Source organism: Microtus oregoni, unplaced genomic scaffold (genome assembly GCF_018167655.1).
Source record: "Microtus oregoni isolate MIOR12 unplaced genomic scaffold, Mior012 000009F_ref0000495, whole genome shotgun sequence".
Taxonomy (NCBI): domain Eukaryota; kingdom Metazoa; phylum Chordata; class Mammalia; order Rodentia; family Cricetidae; genus Microtus; species Microtus oregoni.
In genome coordinates this window covers 52,069,236-52,092,229 of record NW_024543068.1, presented here as the reverse complement: position 1 = coordinate 52,092,229, position 22,994 = coordinate 52,069,236, and the positions used below count along the sequence as shown (strand labels likewise).

Sequence of the window (22,994 nt, the reverse complement as noted above, 5' to 3'; positions counted from 1 at the left end):
AAAGGAACCAATAGACAAGGATGTTGCCTTCACAAAAGCTAGTTAATTTTATTTGATGCACCTCATAACTTATTTACTCTACTTTAAAGATTTTGTAACTAATTATATACTTTTCATTTTAAAATTGTAATTTAACTTTAAAGATTTTTACAAAACACCAAAATATATCGAATTAATTAAAACAAATAATGTGATTACATATCAATACATTACCTACCTTATCATGATGTATATTAAAATATGCAAATTACACTGAACAAAATAGTAAACAATTAACTATATTTAAAATTCTGCAATGCTTGTGTAATTTAAAGTAAACTATATATATTTTTCCCCTAGTTTCACCATTTACTCTATATATGGAATACATTCTGGGCCACACCTGGATTCTTTCATAAGGTTTCTGTCCTATTCAAAGGACCAGGATGGGGTCCAGGTAAACCAAGACTTGGCCTAAGTGAAGAAATTCCAGAGGTAAGTAATGTTCACAATAGAGGAAAAAATTATTTCTATTCAATTGTTCATGATCTATGCTATGATTATTTATCAAATGAAGGTCACAAATAAAAGTACAGAAACAATAAGAAGAGTTGATTGTCATTTGCAAGATGGCATTTTAGGTAAAAAAAATCATGTGATATCTTAAAGAACAATTTTATCTGAATAATATTTTATTGTTTTTAAATATCTTACTCACATATATTTTATATCCTTAATTGGTTGTAGTTAGTCATCTTGATAGAGGTAAAAAGTACTTTGATTATTTCTTCATTAAACTGCCCAGAAAGGAGGGTTGTACTTTTCTGTTTTCTACAGAATAGTCAAAGTTAGTATTTTTAAATTATATCAGTGCCTACATCTGCTTTAGTTAAATAAAAGCACAGCATGGTACTTCTAGAAATCTAAGTAGTTTAAGAAAGTTGTTTTAATAAAAAACTACTTGATGTTGAATCATAGTTATCTATGCTCCATAGAATCACCTGCTTTCACTTTCTTGGCATCTTGCTGGACATATTTTCAGATGTGAAAGGTTCTAGTCTATTCCTCTTGGCTATTGCAATCTTGAATATATATGAAGAACCCGTGCCATTTCTATTTAAGGAAGACTAAATCATAGCTAGAAGGCAAAATATTCTGCATCAAAAAAACAAGTTTCCTAATCTTTAGACAATTTTCTAGTCAAGGAAATGAATGTCTGAGATCTTCTGGAGCAAAGATGAAAAACAGCATTTTCTGGGACTCATTCTTTCCCAAAGTGTGAATTTTTGCAAGAGAGATGAGCCACAACACAAAGTAAAGGAAAGCGTCCTTCTGGTCTACCTAGGTAACAGGACAGGAAGTCCCCTTGTCATCAGCAGCATCCCAGAAATTAAAGATGTACACCGTCCTGCAGTTTGCAGTGATGCTGTCATTTTATGAAGAGACCTTTGCAAACACAGAGGTAGGTATCTTTAATATAGTATGTGAAAATAATTCATCAAGTTTTTAATTAAAATATGTTCTTCCTTAGTGACTATGCTCTATTTTTCTTAGTAATTGCTTTCATTTGTGGGGAACAGCATATATTTTTAAAAAGAAAATTAACTTCTGCAAGATTATTAAATGTAAACAAATTAATTGTATTGCAGTGCTGCTAATTGTACTATAAATCAAATGTTTTGACACCTGTTTAAATGGCAAATTTGTGACTTGTCCTATATTTTTGTAATTGAAATAAAATACTTCAAAAATCAGAACTGACCATACTTAAGAGAGCATATTTTCTATCAGTATTAAGATACCTATTAAGTTTAGAAAATTGCTTGATAAACCGAGTTTAGAGAATTTCCACTGCAAGGTTTACAGCTTTTATATTTTTCTTTCAAAGGTAATAATGCCTAACTTCTGGTAGCTTAAGCACAAGAGCATAATATCCATACTACGAGGTATGGATAGTTTAGGAATGGGCATACTTTAGGTAATGGACATTATCTATACTGACCATGTTGGTATAGATAGTTTAGGAATGGGCATACTTTAGGTAATGGACATTATCTATACTGACCATGTTCTGGAGACAACAAAAGTAATAAAAAGCATATAAAAATGGACTTCAAACTGCACAAATGATAAAATACTCTTCATAAAAGTGTAGGAATCCAAAAAAGGTAGATAAAAGTAATAAAGTAACTAATGAAAGAGTAGATAAAATAGAACATATAATCACAAGACAAAAATATCACAGAATTTGGTTTTTTTTTTACAAAGAAAATGAGAATCTCAGGAAATGATCTCAGAGTTGGCAATGTTGAGGTTGTTACAGTTATTCTGGACTAATAATGGCTGTGCCTTAAAGCAATGATTCTACTCCTTGCAATGTGGTAGGTTTGCATATATCTGGTTTTAAGATGTACAGACCATCTACAATTTGTGAATTAATTGCACAAAAATATCTCCTGGAATGCAAAAAAGAAATAACAAAATATGCAGCCAGTCTAAGATGCTGAGCATGTGGAGGAAATGTGAGGGAGGGAACCGAGAAGTGGGTGTAGCTCACTCGGGGATGTGGCTGCCGCAGTCGTGTTGAGACAAGTCTGGAGATTGGACCCCATTAGATAGCAGAGCTGGGTGAAGAAAGTGACTCCAATAAAATGTAAAACATTTTTTAAGAAGATAATGGCAAACATTAGTAAAGAAAAATTATTCAAAGGAAGATTGGGAGTCCTGCAGTTAGATTTGTGGAGATAGAAAACAAAACAGATTTCTTAGAATTTTTTCTTTTGCTTTATTTTTGAGGTTGTAATACAATTACAACATTTCTGTCTTCCCTTTCTTTCCTTCAAGAATTCCCATAAAACCTTCTCTACTATATTTGAAAATCAAGGTTTCTTTTTTTATTAATTGTTTTAGGATATGTGTGTATGCATATATGTATATATGCATGCGTGTATGTATATATACATATTCCTATATATATCCTGTTGACTACATTTAAAGTTACTTGTATGTATACTTTCAGTGTTGACCATTTTTGAGAATTTTAACTACCTAATGTTCACATGGGACTGAATGAAAGTTTGTACTAACAATGTTCTAATTAAACGTCAGATAAAAACAGATCTTAAACTGGTTTCAGATCAGAGTTCAGGGACCTAACAAAAAAATGTTCAAGTTGTTCCCTAAGATAATACATAAATTTAAGTCTGGATATGATACTCCAATAATTAAAAACTGACAACTACAAAACTAATCACAAAATCATACTAGAAAGATAATAAAAAATAGATCAAAACATGAACTATAACTGCAGAATCAATTATCTGGGTATTAATATTTAATAGTCAAAATAGTAAATAAAATTAATATTTGGGATAACAGATTAAATTAAAGAGACTGAGATTTTATATATATAAATATACTCTTAAATATACTATATTTATATAATACTAATATATATAGTATTATATCCCAAACACAGTTTCCCCTTCCTCTATTCTTCTATTCTTCCTTCTCTCTCAGATCCACTTCTCCATTTTTTTTTTTTCAGAAAAAAGTTCACCTCCCAGGGATAACAAGTTACAATAAGATCAGACACAAAATCTCATATCAAGGCCTTATGAGGCAACCGAGTAGGAGGAAAAGGGTCTTAAAGGCAGACAAAAAGACAAAGACAGATTCTGCTCCCACTGTTACGAATCTCACAAGAACACCAAGGTATGCAACCTAACATATATGCAGAGGCACTAGCACAGACACACACAAGGATCTGTTACTGCCCTTTCTGTCTCTGTGAGTCGCTACGAGCCCCACTTGAAGCTAAGATATCTTAAACACTTCTGAAAACCACAAAATTAGGTGGAATGAATAAATAACGTGTGTTGTGAACTAGTCCTACTGATTATTGTTAGTAATGTCATTATCTAAATCCGATGTGATTAAATAGTTATATGTTGATGGAGTATTTCACTAAAACAATTCTATTGATTCTACATAATTTAGATATTGAGTTGTGACTATGTAACTCCATCTTGAATGGTCTTGAATATGGTGAGCAGAATTCACTAACCAGCACAGCTCCGATGAGCACTTTTCCTTTGTATATATTTCCTTGTACAAAGAAAATTTAGATTTCAAATGAGAAGGAATTGTTCATGCTGAAAATATATACTAGAATGTAATATTTACTTCTCAGATGTGAATCACTTACCCTTGCTTGATGTTCCATCTAATTTCAAAAGTCAAAGGTTTACAGGAGACAAGCAAAATAACAGTTTAAGCAAAAGCTCATGATAAAATTATCTGTTTCCTTCTGAAGTGTTTGATAAGGTGGTGTCAGGAGACAAAGCAATTATTCCTCTCTATCCACACCTTTGTGCAGAGAGTGACAATGGTAGGCAGAAAAGTGCATGGTGTTTCCATGTCGATGTGAGATCCTAATGTCCCTCCCCCACCCTCCCCAGGATCCACTGAACTCTGTGTTTCTTTTACAGGCACTGTCCCAAGTCACTCTGCTTCTAAGGGTCTCCTTCATTCTCCTGACCTTGACATCCATTGGATTCCTTTTGGATCAAAGGCAAGACATGAATTTCTTTTGTTATTTTTTCCTTTATTCAAAAGAGAAATTTTCCATAATAATAAAAATATCCATGCAATATGGAGCATCATAGTTTAGTTTTATGAAACCTTAGTGCCAAATGCCCTTGTTTTCAATGAGTTAGCTGCACCAGCTTTCCCTAAGCCATCAGACGACTCTGGGCTACTGAGGAGAGTCTCACAGGCCTTACATTCTTCATTTCTGGTTGTTGAACACTTTATTGTTTCACTATAGCTCATCACTGCTTTAACTCAACAATGAGTTGACAAAACAGGTTTTTCTTAAAAGACACACCTTGTTGCTTAGTTAAGGCTGTGTTCAAAGCACTTCGGGGACATACCACTCAATTACGTCAAAATACATTGCCTGTCCTGAAAACCTAAAGTAAATGTTATTGATATGCTAATTATGATATAAGCACGAGGCCACTGTATGCACAACTAATGGGTATTAATGCCTTGCTATTTCAGACCCACAGCAGCTATTCTGGAAACTCTTCGATGCCTGATGTTCCTAACCCTGTTCAGATTTGGTCACCTAAAGCCTCTTTTTCCATCCTTGTCATTTGTATTCGAGGTAAGACATTTGGTGTAGGTAGATGAACTGTTTAATCCACTCATTCAGTGATGTTTTCTCTCTATTGAATCCGTGGCCAGTATTTGTAGTAAGTTTTTTGTTCTGTGTAATATATCTTGAATTGTGATTCATAAAACTTTCAGTTAGTTATTGTTGATGAGTCATCGAGTTTTATCCCAAATTTTTGGTTGATATCATTAAATCACAGAGATCGGGGAAAATGCATTGTGGGGCATTTTGAAGAAAACCACGGTGTTCTGTAGATCCTCAAGTACTTGGTGGTAGGTATGACTTTACAAGAAGGATAGTGCCATTTAGTTCTTCTAATGAAAGCTTTGAAAATGAAAAGTGTTTGAGATGTTTGCACATCACCTATAATGGATATAATTATATGAAAATGAAAAGTTTAAGGCAAAGAGACTGTTAAAATTAAAGATGTGTTTTGATATTATATTTGATGATGAGGATAGTTATCTCAGAAATTTTGGGGTATCTATTTTTTTTTTATTACTTAGGAAATCCCTGAACAGTTTTACTCATCACTTGTGTTTATTAGGTCTCTTTAAAATTTAGAACTTTGTTCCTGAACAATATGCCAATATTAAGGAAATATGCACTATGGCAGCTTATTGGAGTCGTCGTACATGCTAAGATTCCCGTTATCAAAGGACAAAGTGTGTTTGTTTGTTTTCTGTTGCTGTGATAATACACTGACCAAAAACAAATTGTGGAGAGAAGAACTGGCTTAATCTTCTGTCTCCAGATAATTGCACACCACTGTGTAAAGTCAGAAAGGGGCTCGAGGCAGGAGCAAAGCAGAAACAGAAGCTGTGTGTCAATGCTGTCTCCTGGCTTGATTCCCAGGGTTTACTCAGCTACTACCCTCTTCTATAGCTCGGGCCCATCTGTCTAGGGATCCCAGGGACACACGGAGCTAGGTCCTGCCATTCCAGGTAGGGGACTGCCTCACAGATATGGTGTCCTTTTTCAAATCGTGTCTCCTTTTTCATAAATTAGCTACCACATAAGCTAATACAGAGACACACTTTGTAGTGATTCTAATCTTGATACATTTCTTTTAAAGCGGTTTGATATTGTAAAGAATGTCTACTTTTGACTAAGTATCTCACGTATGTTGAATTTATACTGTAGGTACGATAGGCATGCATGCATGGATTGATGTATATGTAATGGAACTCATGGTACCAACATGTGTAATGGCACAAAAACTGTGAGTCACCTAATGCCACTCACAGGTGACTGTTTAACAACTATGTCAAACTCATAAAATAAAACCAGTATCTAGAATATAAAAATCAGGAACCCATTAGGACTGGTCTCAAAATTATAAATTATCTGCATTAAATATGCAATGCTACGATGGGTGTCACTCTAAAAATACAGACAGTGGAAGATTTCAAATAAGTGAGTTAATGTATTTTATTTTATTGGTAACCACACCACAGAGATTTTATTAGGCTGTATTGAAATCTCCTCCACCAAAGAAATTGATCATTACTTTTCATGTTAGCCTCATACAAACTCTTAGCAGAGAGATTCTTTGTTAAACTATCATAGGAATGTCTTCTATCCTAAATTTCTTTTTTTTTTTTAATTAAGTGCTTTTCATATACTTTAGAAAACAAAGGAGAGCATAACAGATAGTTTACTGTGGAAAATCAAAGCTACTTATGTGGTTAGAAGGCAAAAAAGGACAATTCTTTATTACATTGATGTTACTTAGGACATTTACAGTTTTTGAGCTCTCAAATATATTTTATTCTTAATATATAATATTCAATAGTGAGACATAAAATTTTGGTATCAAAATTTTGTACCATGATTTGCACAACTTCGAACTTTACCTGAATGGGCAACAAGGGACTAAAGAAAGGACAAACACATAGAAAGGCTGGTGTAAGGTGTACACACACCCTAATAGAGGTAAAATAGCAGCCCAGAAACTTAGCACATTTATTATCCATTGCTGACAGAGGAAATGGGTTTATTGTATGCCAATGAATGAGGAGAGAATAGGCTAGCTAACATTGATAGGAAGGCTTTAGAAGGTCACCGTCATCCCAGACGAGGCAGTTGTGATTGACAGTTCCTGCAAACATTGGCTTTGGCAAAAGGTCAGCTGTCTGTAAAATCTAACAATGCTGTGCCAGTCCTCTGCTCCTAACCTAGGGAGGCCTTGTCACCCCATGAGGCGAGGCCTTGGGGGAATCTTTGACACTGCAGTTTTCATGTCCCCGACACACCCATATTCACTGAGAACTTCATCTGCTTTCTATGACCTCAGTCATCCACATTACACGTAAGTAACACTAGAGCTTGCATATTTACTTAGCATGTAAAAGTGTTTTATACATAATATAATCTTGAAACATAAATAAACTTTTCATTGAAATTCAGACATGCATGGCAGAAAAGCCCTAAAATCAAATGAGATAGAATGTTCATATTCTAAATGAGTGATATATTCAATTTCCAGCAGGAAATGCTAAGATCCTTTTTAAAGAACCTACTGTCGTGTATATTGTGGGAGCTATTCTTAAGTGCTCTGGAAGTAAATTGTTCTTTATGTCAACATCATTTCTACATATGATTATGAAAACGTATTTGGAGTTTCAGATGGCGTGGCAGGAAGCAGAGCGTTGTTTCTGACAAACTACAGTGATGATGTGCTATGTTTAATTCTTCGGTTAAGACATTGAAATGCCTAGCTAAAATTTGAGCTCTGATACAGCATTGCTTGAATTTGACTCTCACCATGAGAATGGCTTTAGTATGATTTATTGAATAATTACTTGGTGATTTATATATTTGGCACCAGTCTTCTTACCTGTAAAAGGAAGAAGGAATAGTTAAATCTACTAAATTTTGAAGATTACATGAGAAAATTGTACCTATGATGTTTCTCATAATAATTAACAGCAAATGCTCAGTAAATGTTTATTTTTATTATTGTTGTTGATAGTTTAGTTATTGATATGAATATACAGAACCCAGGAAATAATTCATTGGTAACTTCCCTCAATATCCACAAGCCAAGCCTGAGTCTAATGTTATGGACAGGAGGAAAAACATTACAGTGGAACAAAAACTCCTAGTTCTGTGTTCTTTGGCTGAGACTCACGCTGACATTAGACTTTATGTTTAAATGGTACCCACCCTTTAAACAGGCTTTAACAGAGGTATATGTTTATAACTCTCACTACACTACTCAAAAGCTCCCATTTCATTGTCACACCAACTCAGGATGTCCTTTTATTGTTTTCGCAATGGTTAATCTTGTCAACTGGATAGGATTTAGAATCACCATGGGAACACATATCTGGTTGTAATCAGAGGCTAAACTTTTTTTTTTCTTTACCTCCTGGTCTCACATAAACATACAGAAGCTTATATTAGTAACAGAATGCTCAGTCTCTAGCTCCGGATTATTACTAACTAGCTCTTACAACTTAAATTAACCTATTTCTGTTGATATACATTTTCATTACTTTACATTTTGCCAGTTCTCTAGCACAATTTATTCCTCTGGCAACTGGCTCATATCTCCTTGACTCTACTCATTCTTTCTCCCCGTGTCTCTGTTTGACTTGCCTAGTCTTATTCTTCCTGGTTATTGGTCAATTTGGCTTTATCATTAACCAATGAGGAAAACACATATTACAGGGTACAGAAGGAATATCCTACAGAATCTGGGAATATCTATGAGGGAGTTTCTAAATAGGGCCTACTGGAGTAGAAAGATGTCCTTTGAGTGTGGCCAACATCACTTCTTAAACTGGTTACCTGGAGTCAATCAAATGGAGAAGGTGAGCCAGGTATCAGCATTTATTTCTCTTTTCTTCCTGACTGTGGATGCAGCATGTCAGATATCTCATACCCTTACCACCAAGTTTCCCCTGAAAATTTCATGATGCCATTTCTAATGAGAGAAAGAATGTGTTTGGATTTGGATGGGAGGCAAAGTGGAGAGGGTCAGAGAGGAGCTGGAAGAAAACCATAATCAAAATATACTGCATAAAATAAAACTATTTTCAATAAAATATAAATGTATTTACTTCATTGCTATAGTAGATATAGAGTACTAAGGCATAGAAATGTCCAAAACATAAATTCAAGTTATTGAATTTTATAAAGTAAATGATTTTAACATATCTTTCCTATTTAAAGTTGTTCATCTCAGATATTTTGACATAGCAACAAAAAAAAACCACTTCAAGTTCTAGTATTTCCATCCCAATCTCTCTTTTGCATTTTAAAATCTTATTTAAATGGTGGAATAGAAACAAACAAAATGAAGACAAATGAGTATTATTCAGGATCCCAGAGATGCCTTTCTGTGTTCTCACATGACTGCTGCTCCAAGGGTCAACTTGAGGCATGCTTGCCCTCCTCTTTCCTTGTCAGATGACACATAGATTGGAGTTACTTAGACGCTGGATAGGAGATGCTCAGTTGGATTTTATTTTACTCTTTACTTTTTTTGGGGGGGACCCTACCATCCAGCTCTCAAATAAATACATGGAGGCTTTTACTTATAAATATCTGGCATATACTTGTCTTATTCTAGCCAGCTTTTCTTAAATTATCCTGTCTACCTTTTGCCCTTTAGCTTTTTTTCTTTCTTTTTTTACTGCTGTATATTTTACTTTCAATATTACTCTGTGACTAGCAAGGCCTTTTTTTTTTCTCCTTGATCTTCTTCCTCCCAGATTTTCTTCCTATTTTTTTTTTTCTGCCTGCCAGCCCTGTCTGTCCTTTCTCCCCTCTCTCTCGCTATTGGCCATTCAACTCTTTAATAGCCCATCAGGTGTTTTAGACAGGCAAAGTGACACAACTTTACAGTTAAACAAATGCAACAAGAAAAAACGCAACACATCCTTGCAGCATGAACAAATGTAACACATCTCAAAGTACTATACTACAATAGAGACACATCCTTGCTGGGGACCTTGGAAGTTTGTGTTGAGTTAGAGAGAGTGTCATTTGAGTTCTGAAGGTTCGTGGGAAAGGTCTTTGTGGGAAGCCTGAGAAATCCTTTCTGTATTTACAGAGATAATCCGTAGGGAGAAAAATAGCCACTTGATTAACTGTTCTGCCTGAAACCCTGTGCACAGCAGCTTTAGTGAGCATTCATTCACCCTTTAGGAAGCAAATTTCTTGTTTTCCGATTCAGATCTTAGCATCATACTTACTTATCATTCATGCTTTTCCCATCACAATCTTGGCTAAAAAGTTCAGTTTTTTTAATAAAATTTTAAGGAAAATGTGTACATTGATCGTCAGTTACGATGCATGCAGAAATGCAAGGCAATCCTCCCAGCAGCAGGAGGACTGGTTAATATTCATTTATTCAGTAAATATTGGATTTGTAATGACAGCATCTGCCATTAGATGCCACTCAACAAAACTGAGGTGGGCATATAGATATGATTTTTAAAATCTACGTAGAAGACTGAACTAAATATGTATTGATTTCGCACTGGAAGGAATGCAGCCTTAGATGCTCTTCTCAGCCATGTGTTTGAGAAAAATGCACATTATCAGAAGACTCAGCAGTGAGCAGTGTCATGTTTTTACAGAGTTTTTCATTGCTGCTCTTTTGCTACCTCCACATTTTTTAATACAGTAAAATTGAGCATTTCTTGCTGTTACTAGTCTCTCTGTAACTCCCTAACCCAAAGCTTAATGGCCTCAGAAAAATGAAGATGTACTTTTCTCACAGTCTTGTGTAGCTTACTCTGTTGCTTCCCCCGAGCTTCCTCCCAGACTGCACTGAACATCAAGGGTCCACTGACCTGAGTGGCCCAGGGGGAGCCCGGGGGAAGACACTATTACCTCCACATGGCTCCTTCCTGTCCAGTTTGCAAGGCCAGGTCACGTGAATGTAGCTCTGCCGCACTCCATCAAGGTGGGCTGTGGCAGAACTCACTCTTTGGGCACATCTAGCCATCAAAGAGATGCTCTTCAATGGGTGACAGGAACCTGTGTTTCTGCTGTGTGGAAGAAATGAGTTGTAAAAAAAGCATACGTGAAAATATGGGCATGAAAAACATATCTACTTGTCACGTGGGTGGGTACATACCACAGTGATGATTAACGTGTGGCTGTAGTGCTGAAGTTAGATAAACATGTTTATAGTCGGTCATCTTAAAACATTTCAACTTTTTGTCTGTTCATGATGCACGTAAAGATGCTGCCGCCGCCAATTCCTGTTAGGATACTCTTTATGGTTTTTAACACAAAACTTTTATTTCAAGATGAAGCCAAAACACACATTCAGCCAAATTTATGAACATTATGAATATTCATAATTAATGCAGTTTTATCTTGCTCCTTTTTGTATTATTCAGACTTTAAATACTTTATAATTATAGTTTACTTTATGACATATATAGGTAGCAATTATAATAAATTTGGTTGATGATTTCCTTTACATGTATTCACAATTTTAACCTTTTATAGTATTTGATAAATATTAAATTATTTTTAAAAGATAAACTAGTGTACCCTCGATGCGGTGTAATAACCAGGCTAGCTTAATATGAAAGAGCAAAATTTAATGAAGGGATAGCTTACAACACCAGGGATCCAGCAGGAAATACAAAAGGACCAGCGGGGCTCATGCCCGCCAGATTTATACGTAAACATTAGCCCGAGGTGAACACGCCCCCCATTGGGCTGGGCTTCCCCTACAAACCCTGTCAAGAAAAGCATTATAATCTTATAACATTAGAGAATTGTTTGTGGCATCATGTTGCCATATGAAGTTCAGGGAACAACCTGATAAAGCCAACCCTTTTCTTGTCTTTGAGGTTTTCAGCCATCTGTATTTAATGAGAATAAACCATCTCTAAGCCCTTATTAATTAAAAATTTTGGTAACAATAAAATGTTATCATACTGGCTTTGGTTTCTTTCCCTAAATATTCCAGTGTAAATATATGATTAAGATGTATCATTCTGTTTCATTTAGATGTAGTTTATTCATTTTCTTATTAAAAAATCTTCCCATGTATCTATATCAAGGTATATTTATATGTTAGTGCTCGTTTCTAGGTTTTTTTGGTTCAGTGTTGCAATGAAAATTAATGTAGAAATCTCATTTTGCATGAGTATATACATAGAGTTTCCCTGGATTACATGGCTAGGCATGAAATTTCTAGACTGCAAAAAGTGTGTATTTAAATATGAAATAAAGCTAACTTGTTTTTCAAAGTATGTATAAAGTGTAATTTTTTTCCACTGAAATTATAATTTTCAGATTTCTTACTTATTATCCACCTAGAATATTAAATAGTATATTACTTTATCCATAATTACAATTTTTGCTTAGTACTGAGGAGATCATTATATCATGCTTACTGGTTTTTGTTTTTTCTTTTCTTGTGTTATGTTTTTTTTCATGTCTTTTAAGCACTCTTCTGTTTGGTTGTCTTGTTTTTGCTTTTCAGAAGTTTGAGTGTGGTCATGATATGAAACCTTTCTCACATTTCCCTAAAGAACCTTTCTTGAGCAGAAAAGAAGTCTTGTTGGTTGACAGCTGTAGCGTGATTTCTAATTGGCCTTGGTAATTAAAATCTAGTGTCAGATATTAGGGGGTGAAAGCTGAAAGATCAGAGAAGCAGACCAGCCAGTCACTAGTTGGCCTTGGTAATTAAAATCTAGTGTCAGGTATTAGGGGGTGAAAGCTGAAAGATCAGAGAAGCAGACCAGCCAGTCACTAGTTGTTATCTCTATGAAATCCTCAGACCAAATGGGGTTCCTTTCTCTACAAGTCCTCAGAATGAATGCCATCTCCACGAAATCTCAGACTTAATCCTGAGCTCCTGTCTCCTCCTGCCTTATATTCTTCTCTCTGTCCATCTATATATAGGTCTCAACCTTCCTAGTGCTGTGCTGAGATTAAAGGTATCTGACTTACAGGTACTAAGATTAATGGTGTGAGCTACCACCACCTGGCTCTGTTTCAATCTCTTGTAGCCCAGGGTGGCCTTGAACTCACAGAGATCCATCTGCCTGTGCCTCCCCAGAGCGGGGATCAAAGCTGTGTGTCATGACTGCCTGGGGTCTATGGCTAACTAGCAGCTAGTTCTATACTCTACTCTTCAGGCAAGCTTTGTTTGTTATAGCACAAATCAAATATCACCACCGACAGTCTGGTTGTGTGAACATGAGGCTCTGAATTCAGATCTTACCGCCCACATTAAAAGCTAGTCAAGGTAGCACACGTTAGTAACCCATTGCTGGAGAAGCAGAGAAAGGAAGATCCCTGAAGCTCACTGGTCAACACATCCAGCCTAGCCAGCAAACCCCTAATTCCATGAAGAGACCCAGTCTCAGAAAATCAAGTAGGAAGTTATAGAGGAAGACGTTGACGCCCGCCTCTGACCACCATATGCACCTCACACCTCCACACAGCAAATCAAGATATAGAGGACGATCTGTCAGAGGGGTTTTGTATGAACTATACATGCTAACACTGCCTATGTCATGTGTTAGTCATCACCCTTCCTTTTCATTACGGTAAATAAGATAAAACTGCGCTGAAGTATTTTATTCCTCTGCCTGTAAAAAGAGGGATACAGTAACTTCGACAGAGCAGATTGTAAATAACCTCGTCGTGCACTGGACTTTGTGTGCTAGTTCCCAACACTGATGTCGCAACCAAGGAAATAATGATGCCTGATAGCTTTCTGTGCATTATCTTATGAAGAACTTATAAAGTAAAGTGCACAGCCAGAGGCCTGTGAGCCTCGCATTTATGGAGTTGAGACAGGAGGACCACAACCAGCTTGAAGCTGCCATTTGCTACTTCAAACAGGATCCTGTTTCTAGGTGGAGAATGAACTTAGTTCAGAACCACGAAAGAAAGGGGTATAATGTATATTTTCACCTACTCTGCCCTTCTTCCCTCATCATTATTTGAAAAGGCTTAGCATTAGAATTCATCAAGTGAAGTTGTTTTTGCGTTTTATGCTCGAAGATATTTTACTACCTATATTTTTTCTACATTGTCATAGAGATTTGAAATAACACAAATCTACTATCTCTGATAAAAATACGTTATTATGGTCAGATTGCAGATGTTAGAATGAAAGTTTTCCATCTAGGAACATTTACCTTTAAAACATTTTAAGCTAAGTTTTCATGTATTTATTTTTATTTTAGGTTAGGGTTTGTTTTGCTTCATTTGGTCTTTTTCTTTTGTTTGAAAACAGGAAATGATCCCCAGCCAAGGGCAAACATACTGCATTTAGTTTACCATCACAAACCTTGGAATTTTGAGTATGTTCTCAAATGGATACAATCCCTATTAATTATATTGTTTGGATAAAAATAGAGTGGCATTCCTGAAGTTAGCTTTGTGTTTTCCAGCCTTCGGACTCAACATCTATGCATTTATCCTGGCTGGGCTACTACCTGACTCCTTGTGGGTGTAGGCTGTCAGGACAACATGGTGAATTCCTAACCAAGGCTTAAAGTAAACATCGTTTTCTTTACAGAAATTATTTCCATATCACTCCTGGTTTTCTTCTTGGCTTTGAAAAAGGACTGCCTTCCCACACACCTTTTCCCACATAATCACCTGTCCCTGATTTGAAATAACAAAGAACCTCCCATTGTGCGTCCTCGCCTGTGTGTACTTGGTTCTGTGCTGTGATTTATGACCTGAGCATCCGACACTCTCCATACAACCTCAAGAAGGCCTTAAATGAAAGCAAATGCAAACTTGTGATAGAAAACCTTGTCAACACACATGAAATTAAACACATGCATGTTTTAATTTGTATTTTGCTTTTTCATGTGTCCTTTTAAAATGATGAAAATAGGGGAGACCCATGATAGATTTCATGAGGATCCATGATGAATTTCACCTTCTACAAACGAGATTCTGAAGGGAATCCTCCTACGAGGAGAAAGTACAGGATATTTAACAGAGCACCCCATGGTTTCTACAGGGACACGGCAGGGCTAGTTTGGGCTCTCCATGGTCTGTAAACTAGTTGTGCCATCATTAACCACAAGGCCAGAATGCCTCATTCCAGATGCTCTGACCAATGGACCGTAAAATTGCGACGCATTTCGGGCCAAGCCCAAGATTTTAAAAGCCCCCACCCCACTCCGCTCAACAATCTAACCCCCAATTCCCTCTGAAAAGCTGCTCATTATTCTTCTTCTGCCCCCTGATCTAAGCAAAAGAAATCCTTCTGGAATCAATTAGAAATGTCTGCCCTTGATGAGGTTTGCACGTGAGTTCAGAGCTGTGAGGCCATGGTAGTGGCAGCCAACAGCTGCATTTTCGGGTGGTAAAATCTGAGGAGGAATTTTCCAGGGTTTATTTATCATCATAAAATTTTTTTTAATAGGCAAGACATGTTGAGAGACAATTTTGTGTGCCTTTGAAAGTGAACTTAAATTAGAATTGTATGTTTATTTCATTCATAATGAGGAGAGTGACGATCTGTCCTGGACCTGCCTTTTCCTCAAGAGCTTGGACCCAGAGATTAGGCAGCTGAATAAGGGTATTCCTGCTGGAAGAAACAGCATGAGATGCCTTTATCTCTTCCGTCATGGTAAAGGCTTGACAAGGGGAAACAGTCAAAATTAATGGAAATCAGAGTCTGCTTTCTAAAATAATGTGCATTAACAGAAAACTTTATTAATTTGTAGATGTTAATTTACATGTGATTGAAGCAATTATCATTACTGAATTAATATGCTGCTACATAAAAGTGAAGAGTTATTGATCCATAGGGCCACCTTTACATTTAGTATTTTGTAGTTATATATACATACACGCATAATACATGCATACATACATACATATGCAATAACATTTAATTTAAACTTTGGTAACCATCATGGCCTTTCCTTTCCTCTGGTGTGTGACTGTTATACTTACTGGCAGACAGATTTTATTCCTCACACTGTCTAAGGAAGCAGTTGTATCAAGGGAAGATTTTGTCACTACAGGGATCACTTGTTCCACCAAAAAATGCTGCCAACTACTTTGTCATCCAACCTCACCACACAGTGCATCATTTTCATTCTTAAATATGCCTCTTATAGTCAAAATGGAAACAGGCTACATGTTTTATTTGTCTTTTATGTATATGTGTATGGGCCTGCACATATATATGTATGTACGCTTCATACATGCAGAATCAGGTTCAGTACAACTGGAGTCACAGAGACTGTGAACCATCTAAAATAGGTGTTGGGAACTGAATTACCAAGTTCTGCTGGAACAGCAAGTGCATTAAATGCTGAGCTGTCTATCCAACTCTGTAAATTAAAACATTCATCACCTGCTGTTACCCTTAAATATTGTAATCACTGCCCACGCTGTGATTGAGGTGTGCAGTACCATACTCCCTCTTGTACTACCTATTTATATTAATCAGAAGGGAGAAGTTCAAATTTAATTTCTTGTGAAGACTATGTGCAGACATTGCCCATGATCAGTTTGATTTCTAAACAGAAGTTTGATAAGTAATGAAACTGTGTAAGTTTCTGATGAATTCCACCCTGAGATAAAGTTGTTAAAGGGTACATCATCCCTACCCAATTCCAGAGTAAAGTGACACATACCAAAACCAATCAGGAAGTTTATCCTTTAAAAATAATGTTTCCTTTATGATTTTCCATACTCAGATATACTCAGCATGTCATCAATAATCCAGGCTCCGTATGGTGAAGAGAAAAAAGCCAAATATAACTTTGAAAGATATTCTAGACTTTACCTGTTCAGACAGTTGCAACAAGGACATCTTAACAAGTATGTCTACTCCTTGAGAATAATTCCACATATCACTCTTCTTAAAGATGTTCAGGTCTAGAACAACATCTGTTTGGTATGAAACCCCAACACTTAGAAGTGGCAGGCCTGAGAGAGGATGACAAGCAAGCTCTAATGTCTAAGAGAAGAGAGAACAGACCTCTGCTCTTTCTGACCCTCAGTTACAGGGGGCTTCCTGCAGGTGAGGCAGCAACACTACCCAGCTTCTTGTGGATGAACAGTTCCAAGAAAAGCAGCTGCTGATGCAAGGGAATTTATTGAAACTCTCAACTCCACTTACAAATTCACTTTGTATTTAGTGTGTCCTTCCTTACAGTTTATAGAATCCCAAAGCACTGGCAAATGCAGAATATTAATATGGATAGTTCAGCGCAATTTTTACAGGGCTTTTACACTGGCGGCATCAATATGCAAGCTGAATTTGACATTAAGATCCACTATTGGGGAATCTCTTTTGGGGACCTGGACTATATATGAAGCACAATAAGTTAATATTTCTCCCTGTGTTTATCTCTGAGAGTCTTGACCAAGCTTTAAACCAATATTTAAGTTACTCTGAAATACAGGAAAAATTGGACTCAGGTTCTGGGTATGCTGATGTTAGGAGTTAATACTCAGAGGAAAAAAAAACATTAATTCTCAGTTTTGTCACCCAATGAAATCAAAATAATGAGGAACTTTCTAATACTATTTTGGTGTTTAAGATTTCATGGTAGATATGTAATTAAAAAAGAATAAAGGTCCCCTGTTTCAAAAAGACGTTACCTTGATGAGAAATGAAGACTACAGTTATATGTGGTTGTAACAACAATGTTAGCCAGGCATGAAGATGTATGCCTCTAATCCCAGTGCTCAGGGTGCAGAGGCAGGCAGCTGTGAATTTGAGGCCAGACTGTTCTACAAAGTGTGTTTCAGGATAGCCAGAACTGTAACACAGAGAAACTCTGTTCTGAGAAACAAAATAAAGCAAACTGACCAAAACCAAAGGAACAATGCTTATAAACTATTAAGGAATATGCTGGTTTAGTAAATTATTGGTTGCAGATTCTTCTTCTCCAACAACCATGACTTTGCTAACACTGAGTAGTTAGCTAGATTTCCAGTACCAGGCATGGTTTCCCTCTTGTTGAGCCGGTCTTATCTTTGCAACAGATGGAGACCACTATACAAAACCATAACCAATGAAAACACAGAGTTACAGAGCTCAATCACAATGGATACATCTACAAAACTATACTACACCTAAGACTCAGGAAAGATTTTCAAACAGAGGAGGGGTGAGAAAGTTTATAGAGCTAGAGGATCAGGGAGCTTGCTATGAGATTGTGTCTCCTAGTAATATTACACCCGTAAAATCTCACTGACATGAGTTGCACAAAGGACAATATGAATGGGCATACTAAATTTGATGGGGAAAAGTCCATGAGACCTCAGCCCTGCACAAAGAACTGTAGACAACTGAATCAAACTGGGAAGAGCAGATAAATTGGTTGTCCAGTCCCAAATGCTGAGCTCTGAAAACATACAAAAAATGACATTACATAAACTTAACAAAGTATATTGAGAAACATCCATATGTGAGCATATATGCATGCAATAAGAAGTAATGGAAAAATAGGTCACGAATTTGAAGGAGATTGGAGAGGGGTGTATGGGACAGTTTATAGGGAGGAAAGGATAAGGAAAAATGTGACTATATCAAAATCTCAAAAATAAAATAAACTAACACACCTTTTAAAAAAAGATAAAGGTTGTTTTCTTCACATTATCTGATGGAGTGGTATTTAATTTCTGGGACTGAGGGAACAGTGGGTGTGGAGTTGGGTATGTCATTTTCTGCTTCACTGTATGTGAGAACAAGGCACGACTGAGGTCCCGATGCAGGGTCTCATGAAAACTTAGCTGTGTCTTGGTGTAGGCACCTCTGCGTCCTTTCCCAACTCTAACAACTGAAAAATCAGAGAAGACAAAGGAAAAGCAGTTCTCCTTGGGAAGCTTTTTTAGTGGCAGGGAGAGAGCTCAGGGGGGTATTGCCTCAGAGGAAAGGATTGAAATGATAGGAAAGAAGCCTGGAACATATTTACAACTGGGAGAATATTAGACATTGGAACACTAAGGCCTGTTTCTTTGATTTAGATAACAAAACGTCTGCAGGAAAGCTTTCAGAGTTTTAGAGACTATTTTTGCCAAGGACTGATGAGAAGCGTGTAGAAAGAACATCCAGTAGATTAAACTATTGTCCATGTTCCTTCGGGAATGGCAAACAGGCATATGTCTGCCACTCTTTTCTTCCAATGCAGAAGTATAAGTCACTGAGGTGTCACTCACAGCAGGGGAATCTCAATGTGAGCCACATCGGTGGCCTCTAATAAACATGTGGAACTGTTTCATCAGAACACATTGGGCAGATTTGTTTGTTCATATTAGTTATGCTGAGTGAAAATCACAGTGCAACACTCATGTTTTAAAAATTTTATCAAGTATTATTCAGATGACTCAGTGAGTGCTCTAGTTTATTTTGTATATTATTTCCACTTACTTTTAACCTCTTTCTTTTACCAGAAATACCACTTGTATGTCAGGCTTTTCCTACTGTTTGCAGGAGAACCTTTGAGGCTGATGTTTACCTTTCCTTATCTCTAGCCCAACCCCAGTGAAACAAATAAGCCCTTGACTGTGCAGAACACCGTGTTCATTACAGCCACAGGTCCAGTTCACAATGATACCTTTTACCTAACATTTCACACTTACCCGTCTTTTCATATGACAAAGATGTTCCATGTTTCAGGGTGTCAAGACGATTCAGGGATCCAACTCAGGTCCTCACTCAGGCATGCTCTCTGTCACTGAGTTAGTCTCAGTCCTTATTTTCAATATTTATTTTTCCTGGAAATATCTTTCTCCCACTTACATTGTCTTCCCTTGTGCAATTTCACTCGCTTGTTAGGGTTCAAAATCCATGAGTGAACTTTGCTTTTTTTAACTTAAATTTTAAATTTATTTTTATAATTTCATGTATGGATATTGTATTTACAACCTCCCCACCTCCCACCTTTGAATTTTACTTTCTAGGATAAAGTGTAACTACTTCTGACATAGAACTGCTCTGATGTGGATGGGTGAAGGCTATGATGATGAAACATTGACTCCACGGCTCAGCCCTCAGAAATCAAGGCAGAAATAGGCTAGATCATAATAAATAGAGTCTTTTAGTACATTATATCTGCACAAAGTTACTTTTTTGAATTTGAAATGATATTGAATGAACTAAAATGTTAGATTAAAAAGTTTTAAAAAATGGCTGCATGTTATTTTCTTGAAAAAACTTCAAGATAAATATATTTGATTTTTTCCCCCAAAATCAACACTCTTGCTTAGTCTTTTTCCACATGTTAAATTCTGGAGGGTATTATTTCTCATTTCACTGTGTATTACAGAATAAATATTCACTGTGGACAGAAACACATATGAATATTCAATCTAGAATGAGATGAGCCTTTTAAGATATAAGAATTATTGGAAAATTTCATTGTTTCATGAGGTTTCTTTAGCTATTGTCTGTTTATAGCTTGTTGGAATGTAGATTATTTATAAATTCATTGTGCTACCCAAAGAATGTTTTAAGACTGCAAACGTATTTTCTATTTATTAAACTATGGAAGAAAGTTAGAGACTATTAGGTAAAATAAGGTAAGACTGAATAGTAACTTGCGTTAATAGAAAAATCAAAGGTCTGGCCACCCTGAAAACTTATACTTTCTTAGGTCAGCAATGGAGGAGGAGTTCTGAGTGGTGAAATCATATGGTGGTCAAGGTTTTAATTCTTCCAGGCCATATGCCTTTATGGCAAGACGGCAAATAGAGGAAAAGAAGATTATATACCCTTGTGGTTTCAAGTCATGGAAACAAATGAGAAGGTTTCCTATCATAGTTTGAAGAAGCTAATTCGAACCTAAGGTGTAAATACAGAAAGAAATACCTGTTATTGTGAGTCCTCATCAGTTGAGCTGTTTAAAAATTAACAACTTCGCTTTACAGAAATGCCCACGTCTACAAGTAATTTTCCTGTGGAGGTATAAGGAATAAATATGACACCTAAAATATGTGCATTCAAATAATTCAGTGTAAAGCACTGGCTCTTATTTTTTGAAGATAAGAATGTACAGTTGAAATCAGACAACTGGTTTCATTCTAAAAATCAACATTAAAGTAAAATTCTCAAAAGCACATTTCACAAGTAGGCATATATGTTTCTAGATTTCAATGTTGAATAACATTTTTACATTGTTGTCTTGTCTCCTATTAAATTTCTGGTTTGTTCTCAATGTACCTTTATTTATTTATTTTTTGTGGTGTGTCTTACTCAATAGCCTAAGGAAGACTAACACATGTCCTGTTTACATCTGAATTAAGCTCAGCATGCTTGAAACACTGCAATGTTTAAATGTTGGAAATAGGTGTTAGGGAAAAATGAGTATACAAAGACCAAGTTATTTACTAAACAAAATACTTGGGACCCAGACCAAATAGTATGGCTACCTCTTTCCCAATGGGAATTTGAATGATTACATCTGGCTTGGCAAAAGCAGTTTGGTTTATCTTAATGTAGAGTCCATGTAATGCTTCTATTATATTGTTTACATTGCTGATTGAAAACTAATGTACAGCGTATCCAGTTTGAGGTGTCTGTTTCCAGAACAGCTTTTGTAATGGCAATGAAACCTCCCATTGGATTCTAAAATGCACCTCAGAGGCTACTGGCTGAAGGAGTTCCCACAACGTGTACTTAATTGCAAGATATTTTACTACATACCTTTCATAAAGAACATTTTTCTTTCTATTAGCAACAAAATGATATCTGAAACCATTAAATGGCTTAAATTATTGTTATTTGTGTAAAAGGAATTATTATATTAGAACATTTAGGAAGAGTTATTTTACTATTATTGAAGCACACATGTGCCATGCACATATCATTTTCAGGATTTATGTAGATCCATGCATCACACATGGGCTCCAAGAATACCTATTCAGCCTTAGTTTTATGAGGAAATCATTATCATAGTGGCTATGGACAGAAAGGCAGGACTCATACAAACCTAATTTGGGTTTAGACTTTGATATTTGCCATATGTGTTAATATTGTAAAGTTTAAGTCTTCTGGAGAAAATAACAGAGACTCCTTAGAATTGCTGAAAGTATTATATTGAATAGTTTTAGTAAATATTTAACATTTATGCATGCTTTATGGCAATGCTAACTAGTAAATATTAAATAATGGAAGTTTAAACAGTCGCTAGCTGTTACTGCTTATGGTGATGAGAGCAATAGCATCAGTCCTGGGAATCAACACATAAAGTGAGGAGGAAAAAGCCATTAGCCATCACACTAGTCTTTACGTATCCAATATTCATTGGAATAGGGTTTGATACGTGAAATGTTAAAATGTTGAGCAGCTATATATGAATGAGAATATAAACACACACACACACACACACACACACACTCCATTATGATCTGTGGTAAATATTCCAAGGTGGATATTTGTTGGCTCAGCAACTATTCTCCTTGATTTCTTCACATCTTAGACATGAGAGCAGATATCCAAATTAAAAAAGCTTCATTTAAAGAATGGAAGGGATGAAATAACTAACACAGTGGGGATTTGAGAATGGTGTTATCTCACTGTAGCATTAAGTGAGAATAAGAGAAAGGCAAAGGATGGAATTAGAAAAGGTAACCAAGATTAACTCCAGAAAAATTGTGTATGGATGAGCAGCATACTCAGGTTGTCGTGGGTGTGTTTCAAGGCTGGAGGACATTTTATTGGCTGTGCTTTCCAACAGAATAATCAAAGCAGCTGTATAAAACAGGTATGAGCAGAGGAAGGCAAAGGAAGGAGACACATCAGACACGCTGAGAATGCTGTAGCAGCTTAAGGAGTAGTCACTCTGGGAAGATAGCACCTCAGAATCAGGAACCTGAGAAAGCTCCTTTCTCCGTTTGCACATTTCTTCTCTGCATC

At 36.2% G+C, this 22,994-nt stretch overlaps 1 protein-coding gene across 1 annotated transcript in view; it reads left to right on the top strand.

Annotated features, from left to right (window-relative positions):
* Agmo (alkylglycerol monooxygenase) overlaps window positions 1-22,994 on the top strand; it is a 251,709-nt gene that overhangs the window by 125,042 nt on the left and 103,673 nt on the right. The window contains exons 9-12 of the mRNA XM_041658448.1: window positions 340-474; window positions 1,325-1,441; window positions 4,470-4,552; window positions 5,044-5,149. Coding sequence (XP_041514382.1) covers window positions 340-474; window positions 1,325-1,441; window positions 4,470-4,552; window positions 5,044-5,149 — 441 coding nt within the window. The remainder of the gene's footprint in view (window positions 1-339; window positions 475-1,324; window positions 1,442-4,469; window positions 4,553-5,043; window positions 5,150-22,994) is intronic.